Raw genomic sequence first — 8,508 nt, forward strand, 5'->3', positions numbered from 1 at the left:
CCTCCAGTTGTCTATTTTTGGGAGGTTTTCCCCTCTCTCCCCCCCCCCTTTCATAGGAGTTCCAAAAATTTTTGTCACATGGCTTGGGGGTGGTGGTCATGTGACTTAGTGTGCATGAGTGATGTCAAGTTGGCCATACCTGCCCAGTCAAATGACTGCCGAGCCACGCCCACAAAATAGGCCACACCCACAGAATAGGTTCTAAAAAAAATTGAAACCCACCATTGGTATGTATGTATATATGTATAATGTAATGTATATTACATTATTATATTATTATTAAACTAGAACAAGTTTATAGATGTGTGTATTTGCTTACTGCACATGGGGAAATGGATGGAAAATTGTTAAGATGTGCAAATCCTGTTAGACAGGTAGTGGCTAGCATATAGTAATGAGGGATGAGACCTTATTTCTTAGTAGATTTGTATAGGATTATATTAATTACATGTAAGATTCAAATTATCACTTTTCCTTCAGAAGCCCAAGTGTCTGGAGCACTTGAAATTTCCTGACAAAACAACTATAAAGTAGGCCAGGCTGAGTGTGAATGGCCCAGACTGGACAGGATTGTGGATCTGTCTAATCATAGTCTAATAGTTTAACCATCATACCACATTGTCTGTTTACCGGTATATAGTTACAGATACGTTATGTACATTTTAAAATATGTATAAAAGTGAATGTCCACTGTTTGAATTTTAAAACAATTATCATATTTTAATATATTGTACTTCAGTTCAAATGAACACAATGCAAGTATATTTTTTTCTATTAATTAGCCTTAACTATCAAAGGTGTGAGAAGTCTATTAATTAGATGAAGTGTTTCCACTGGTGCTCTAACAAGATTTCCAATGAAAGATTAGCAGACTTAAACAGTTGACTATCCATCTTTGACAAGGACATTGCTTCACTATTAGATGGCTTTTCTGCTTTCTTAGGAAATTACCAATGATCCCAAGAGTGATACTGACAGAAGCAGAATTCATTGCTAAATTTGCTAGTTGATTGAAACAGGAGACCAACCTGAGAGGCATATAGTTAATGAAAGAAGTACAGTATTAGACTTTTCCGGGAAGGAACGTGAGTTTCATTATTCACAAAACTCCGCAGACGGGGCTAGTATTCTAAAGCAGTGTTTTTCAACCACTGTGCCGCAGCACACTAGTGTGTCGTGACATAGTGTAAGGTGTGTCGTGGGAAAAACACTTTATATATAGTCAATATAGGCACAGAGTTAAATTTTTTTAACATTTTCTAATGGTGGTGTGCCTCGTGATTTTTTTCATGAAAAAAGTGTGCCTTTGCACAAAAAAGGTTGAAAAACACTGTTCTAAAGAGACCAAACCTGTCTGCAAAAATGCAGGGAGCCACTAGTCGGCAGCACACTTATTATTTTCTTGACTTCTTCTGTTCCTCCGAATTTTTACCCACATCAGTAGCTTTAATTTCATTTTTATTTTATTTTAATTAATTTTAAAATAATACACGTACCAAAATATCTACGGGTGTGATAGAAACGGTTTGCTCATAAAAAGGCTAGCCATATACTGTAAAAAAAGCTTTGGACAGAAATGATAAAAGCGAAGTTAATGAACATTTCGAACCTAACCCTGCCGGCTACCGTAGACACAGTGTTTTCCGGGTAGTTTGACTGGTTGTCTAGCAACCGTATTAGGTAGGGCTTAGTTAGCCGGCGCGTAAAGGCGATTTCTCATTGGGGGTGGCTTTGGCTCGGTGATACCGAAAAGTCACAGGCAAAATTGCAGGGGAGGGAGGTAGTAGCAGAGAAGGGGGGTGTCGTTTGAGGTTGCAATTCTCTGCACGCTTACTTAGCTCACGAGATCCGTGGAAAGGAGTTACTTCTGCCGACCAGGCATAGATATCCTTACGGAGGACTGCCAGCCGATCCTTGTCACCCAAGGGGTAAAGCCCCAGTAAATATAGCATTATTGAGCGAGCAAGCGTTGGTAAGATTTCGGCGCACCATAATTACTCAGACGTTGAAATTTACCCCCAAAAAATGTTTAGCTTTCTGGCAAAGAAGAAAAGGTCAAATAGCTCTACTTTTCTGGATGATACAAGTCTCTTACTTGTAATTTTGTTCTTTTGGGAAATAGTCCAGAGTTTCCATATGATTCTTAATTTGTAAGCCAATGATGAACCTTCAGCACTGCAGTCCTAATTCTCAGCTAGATTAAATGTGTATGATGGGTGTGATGTTCTGTTTTAGCTAATTCAATGTTATTTTGAAATAAATTATTATTCTGAAAAGTCTGATTACTGTTCTTTCATCCCTCAAACAAGAGCATATGTTAAAGGTATAATAATTCTATCATTTCAGACAGAGAAGACAACGTGAATTTTAATCTGAAAAATGCAGGCTTTAATGCCCGAACCTCAAATTTATGTTGAAAGAACCTTGGCAATCATCAAGCCAGATATTATCAACAAAGAAGTAGAAATAGAAGATATAATTCTCAGATCAGGATTTACTATTGTTCAGGTAATACAAGAGAAAATTGGACTTGTAATTTACCTTTTTCAGGGCTATGCTTTCCCAAAAGAATGATAGAAAGATATTGAGGAAAAAGGCCTAATTAAAATGTGATCATGTTAGATGATACATATTATTTAGTTGTGAAACAGCTTGTAAGCTTATGTTGCAATATCAATAACATAACTGAACTGGGTGGTCTTTAATTACTGTCCAAAACCAGTGTAAATAAAGCAACGCATATGCCTATTAGTGAATGATTTTGTTATATGTATGCTGTAGAACAATTGTATGATTTTGGAATGCTACAATGAATTTAACATTTTAATAACAGCTGTGAAATTCCAAAATCACTAACATTAATCCATACTTATTATATACCATAATCATAACAAATATTCTTGATACTGTATAGTTTGGGTCACTTATTATGTAGTACTGCTTGAGCTGATATAATTTTTATAAAATATACATACTATTTTTATAATCAAGGACCTGCCAATGCAGCAGTTCTAGAAAAAGATTGGCTATAGTTAAGCTATTAAAGATTTCCACTAGATGTCTCTCTCTCACTACTGGAAATTTTCAAATCAAAGACTATTTTTGTTTTTGTAAAGCAACAATTCCATTTGAGCATAAAGCCTTCCATTAATTTACTGAACTAATAACATTGATTTGAATGACAATGCGGTAAAAAAGGATTTCATTTTAAGACTTACAGCTCCAGTAATATAGCGTACATTATATTTGTATTAAGAATTGGTATTCTGAGGCTGTCAAGAACTTTAAACTTATTACATGCTTCCCTATGACATAAAATGAACAAGAGGGTGGTCTGCTGTAAATGGTTAATCTATATACTAATCAGAAAGAGCTTCATACAAACACATTACTGTGCTTTTATAGCAGTATGGTTATGCAAGATATATTTGATTGCTTTTGAACAGTGCATTGAGATATATTTTTCATTTCTTTCATAGAAAAGAAAGCTTCAGCTAAGTCCAGAGCAATGTAGCAACTTCTATGTAGAACAGTACGGGAAAATGTTCTTTCCAAATCTGACAGCTTACATGAGTTCTGGACCTTTAGTTGTAATGGTTCTTGCTCGGCAAAAGGCAATCTCATACTGGAAGGAACTTCTTGGACCCACAAGTAGTATAGTAGCTAAGGAAACACATCCTGACAGGTAAATTAATTAATTAGTTACTTAAAACTATCTTAAAATGAACTAGCAGATTTTACCATTGTACCTTTGATTTTACAAGTATTATCAATGTAAGGCTTTGCAATATAATTATGTTACAGAGGGCTGGAAAGTACTGTGAAGCAGTATAGAAGTCTAAGTGCTATTGCTATGTTTTGTATATTTAAAGAATTTACTTGTGTATCAGATTCAGATCTAAGCAATATAAAACTTCTCTGACATACCCCTGTGCTGTCCTATGTACCTGCTGTATGGTTTAGGACTATTTTATAGATTAAGGGTTATTTTAATAAAGGAAGGGCAATACTTAAGGGAAAAATAGAAGAATTGTGGCAGAGATCCCTATTACATCTGTTTTATTAAATAACATGTTAAAAAAGACTAATCATAAGCTTCTCTTCAGCATTGCTGGGGATATTCCTGTAACTCAATGAAAGTTGCATTACAGTCATACTACATAGAAATTGAATAGTTTTGCACTGCATCTGTGTGAGCATATCTGTGTTTCTTTTAGTTTAAGAGCAATCTATGGAACAGATGATCTGAGAAATGGACTTCATGGTAGTGCCAACTTTTCCTCATCTGAAAGAGAAATCCGGTTCATGTTTCCTGAAGGTATGTATTTACCATCTTTCCTGCTATGAAGCTAAAGAAACGAAATACTGCACATTGTTGTCTAATACTGTCACCCTGTACCATACCTGGTAGAGGAAATATATTTATTTTACATGTGTACATATTCACCTTTTCTCTAACTGTTGAAGGCAGCATAGATGTTTTCCTTAATCTTATCCTCCTAATAGTTAAACAGTGGGAGGAATTGGATCAACCATTCACTGTCAGCTGAAAGTCAGTATAGGTTTCAATTTGGAATCTTTATCATAAATCCTCATGCTGATATGAGGCAATATTCATTTGCAACTCAAAATAAAGTGTGCTACCACAAATGAGGTTGGTATGTGTGATGCTCCTATTAGTATTTGAATTAGATATCTGCATATTTTCTGTAGGCAATTCTAATTTATAATCGACTTTATTGCATAGTTATTCTTAGCTTTTGTGAAGTTTATGGAGGTTGCAAGTATTTGAAAACATCATTCAAAATTCTCCAAATAGTAACAAAACATGTGGCCATTATGTTAGAGATGTGTTTTTTTCTTTTGTGGTAATCCTTTTGTTGTGGGTTACCATATGATAAGCTCAGATGAGCTGTACTGTATATCAATAATAAGCTCTCTGTGGCTCCTTTATACTTAAGACTTTTCTAGGTAAACAGAATAACAGAGTTGGAAGGGACCTTGGAGATCTTCTAGTCCAACCCCAGGCTCAGGCAGGAAACTCTATACCATTTCAGACAAATGGTTGTCAAATCTCTGCTTAAAAACTTCCAGTGTTGGAGTACCCACAACTTCTGGAGGCAAGTTGTTCCCCTGATTAATTGTTCTAGCTGTCAGGCAATTTCTTCTTAGTTCTAAGTTGGTTTTCTCCATGATTCGCTTGCATTGCTTTTTGCCCTGTCTTCAGGTCCTTTGAAGAATAGGTTGAGCCTTCTTCTTTATGGCAGTCCCTTGATTTGTAATGCAAGAGAAGGAGATTCAAGAGGAAGCTGTCTGAAAAACAAAAATCAGATTGTGGTTCTTGAGATGCCAGTATCTTTGATAGGGAGTTCAGCTAATGCTCCACTTGAACTTCTGTAATGTTCATTGTATATTTATTATGTGGTGAAGCTACTCAACTCAGATGAGTTTATGCATTGAAATATCTTCCATGCCACCTAGTCACTTATATAAACTGATTTAAAGAAGAATGGTTTATATTCGGATCCCAAGTTCAGTATGACCCTTCTGGAAAACATCCATTGGGTTTGCTTATTATCTGGAAAATGAAGTCTGATTTCAGATAATCTTATCTGAGGAGTCCATGTGGAATCAGTGGCTTACAAGTATTGTAAAAAAAGCTTTATTTTTTTACTGATCCGTGGTTAATTATGAGTAAGTTCACAATGTGATAGAGAAAAACCCCATAAAATTTACCACTTTGTTATACTGAAATGCAGTACAGTAGTTTTCTTCATGACTTTCTTGTCTGGCTTTTAAAAATATTAATTATGTTAGCTTGAAATGCTATTATCTAGGAGAAAACAAAATGGAATATGTGTTCAGCAATAGGAGGCAAACTATTGGTTTTATATCAGTATGTTAAATGTATTTCTTTCTTTTTTCCAGTATTGATTGAACCAATTCCAGCTGGGCAAGCTGCTAAAGATTACCTTAACTTATATGTCATACCTACTCTACTGAAAGGACTTACAGCGCTGTCTAAGAGGAAACCAGCAGATCCTTTTGTATGTATCGCAAGAAAGACCGGTATCAAGAGACAGAATGAGTATGTGATAACAACTGGTAGCATTCCTTTGCTAACGAAAAATGCTCCATGACAGATAGAAATCCAAAGAGGAAAAAATTGATTGTTGATAAGAGCAATACTTGTTTATATGCATATTGGGTTTAGCCCCTTCAAGCTAGAATGGCCATAATTGGTGAGCCTTTGTATTTCAGGAGCAGTCTAGACTGACTGCCTCCTTTGCCAGCACCTACTCAGACAAACTGGTACATTTTCAAAAGCAAAAAATCATGAAAAGAAAGTTTTAGGAATGTTAAGGAGTTTCTACTTTCTTATTGTTTTATAAAAGAGAAATATTAAAGGAAATTTTGTCAGTAGAAATACAGAGTATGAATGCCTCCTATTAGCAAACAGAATCTTGATACAGAAATTAAACGAGGAATTTTATTGTTGCTCTTTTTGATAGATATGGCTGGCTGATTGGCTAATTGAAAATAATCCAAATACACCTAAGTTGCGGCAGAATGTGATTGTGGAGGAACCTTAAGAGAAGAGGCTGCTAGTTAAATCTTGACCAATTTCCTGCAAGTATCACAAGTTGTAATTCTGAAATCATTTTTCTATTGAGAAATACTACTAACTGGAATTTGCAGATGGAAGAGTCAATATACATATTTGGATCTTAAATTAATAAAGAATATTTGTTGCAATTAAGGCATAAAAATAACAAGTGAATTTATTTGTCTAGTTCAGGGTTTTTTTTTCCAACTGCTGAGCTCTGGCATATTTGCAAAACGGCCATAGGTGTGCCCTATAAGTGAGCCAGAGTAAAGGACAAGAAGTGTGCAGCTAGAATCTCATCTTCCTGAGTTCACTGGGGATGGGCTATCTCCATTTTTTTTAATTTCTCCATCTGATTCCCAACAACCTGTGATGTCACAAGACTTCCAGTTTCTCCACCTAGAAGTCCTTTCTATGAGATATGTGCTACAAAATGAAAAAGGCTGAGAGCCACCCATCTAGTTTATATCTTACAGTTATCCAAGTGATAAAAACAACTAACAGGAGGGTCTCCATTTTACCCTGACAGCCTTGTGTCAGAAGTTGGTCTCAGAGTGACTAGCTAAAACCTACTTACCTTATAGATGGAGTTGTAACAGAGTCTCCGTAGTTCTTGTCCAGCATGTTTAATTGCCACAACAAATTGCCCTTAGTTGATATAAAGTTTTATATAGTTGGTATAAGGTTTGACAATTGTTTATTTGTATTGAAAGCAGTTTACTTATAAAACCATAAATATATACTTTCATTGATGCATGCAGGCATTGATAGTAAAGTAAACATGTTTGGACAGATACTTATTCAACATTTTAAATCTGCATTATTTTCCAAGAACAGCTTTTCATTTAAGACATTTATACAAAGTAATAAATACCAAATATTAAGTGCAAATAATTCACTATTCAGGTAGATTTTCCATCTTAGTTTAGGATGACAACTCTGTTAATTCTTAACCTTGGTAAGACTACTATACCTCCCAGTGATTCAACAAAAGAACATCTAATTGGTATTTCTATATTATTTTGGTATGCTGGGAAATATTCTGATTAAAAAAATAGAAGACAGAATTTAATGAATAAGATACTCGGTCTGGAGAATATGCCTGTTGCTTGGACTATATTCATTCAACCTCTGCCTTCTGAGCTCTGAATATGGTGCTTCCATGAGATACTTATACTTGTGTGAATGAATCAAACTCATGACACTTAAGTTCCTATAAAAAGTTGCTCCTTTAATGTTACATATCTCCTGAGTTCTAATGGTATTGTAATTAATCTCGTAATTTAAGAGATTAGAATCATTAAGTGGCCATTGTATTGCTTATAAAATGAATGTAAGTTACTGACATAAAAGGACCAGATGAAAACCTCAGTTTACTTGTTTTTCAAGCTGATTTGAATTACTGATCATATCTCAAGATAGATACAGAGGAGTTTGATTGAAATGTTGTTCCATAGCCATGAGAATGAGCCACACCATTTGAGAAGAGGTATAGCCAGGGCTGAGGTGGTTGTCCATTAGGCTGAACATTATCTTCTCTCTGAACATCATTGGAAATGTTAGATAGGAACTGCAGAATTAAAAACTGACATCATGATCTACATATTTATTAAACATTTTTGATCCTTTTTTGCAGCTCATCAATATAAGTGATGAAATTCTCTAATTAATTAAAATTATTTAAAGATTAATAACCTTAGAATATGACAGTCCTGATACTATCTCAGTTAATTTAAGAAATGGAACTGAAAAGGAACAAGAGAGAGAAGGGGATGTTCAAGAAATTGATGTCTGTCATATCATCACTTTTATTAAGAGCTAAAATACTTTCCCCTTCAAACAAGACATGGTGTTACACAGCAAACTCCTCATTGGCATATCTTGAAGAAATTTCTCAGCTA

The 8,508-nt window shown here is 35.0% G+C and overlaps 1 protein-coding gene across 1 annotated transcript; it reads left to right on the plus strand.

Moving 5' to 3' along the window:
• Positions 1–1,687: 1,687 nt before the first annotated feature.
• On the plus strand, positions 1,688–6,756 carry NME5 (NME/NM23 family member 5). The gene is made up of 6 exons (XM_014071926.2): positions 1,688–1,972; positions 2,347–2,508; positions 3,480–3,685; positions 4,218–4,318; positions 5,929–6,047; positions 6,513–6,756. Exons 2-6 carry the CDS (start codon positions 2,380–2,382, stop codon positions 6,591–6,593), a joined length of 636 nt encoding a protein of 211 aa, XP_013927401.1. The 5' UTR covers positions 1,688–1,972; positions 2,347–2,379; the 3' UTR covers positions 6,594–6,756.
• The last annotated feature ends 1,752 nt before the right edge of the window (positions 6,757–8,508 follow it).

The sequence above is a fragment of the Thamnophis sirtalis genome, unplaced genomic scaffold (assembly GCF_051295495.1).
Source record: "Thamnophis sirtalis isolate CommonGarterSnake01/CBP01778 unplaced genomic scaffold, rThaSir2_p1.2 scaffold_3, whole genome shotgun sequence".
NCBI lineage: Eukaryota > Metazoa > Chordata > Lepidosauria > Squamata > Natricidae > Thamnophis > Thamnophis sirtalis.

Coding starts and splice junctions, on each gene's coding strand:
- NME5 (XM_014071926.2), top strand. CDS start 2,380: ATGCAGGCTTTAATGCCCGAACCTCAAATTTATGTTGAAAGAACCTTG. Junction 4,319..5,928: donor CCGGTTCATGTTTCCTGAAG/GTATGTATTTAC, acceptor TCTTTTTTCCAG/TATTGATTGAACCAATTCCA. Junction 6,048..6,512: donor GGAAACCAGCAGATCCTTTT/GTATGTATCGCA, acceptor TCTTTTTGATAG/ATATGGCTGGCTGATTGGCT.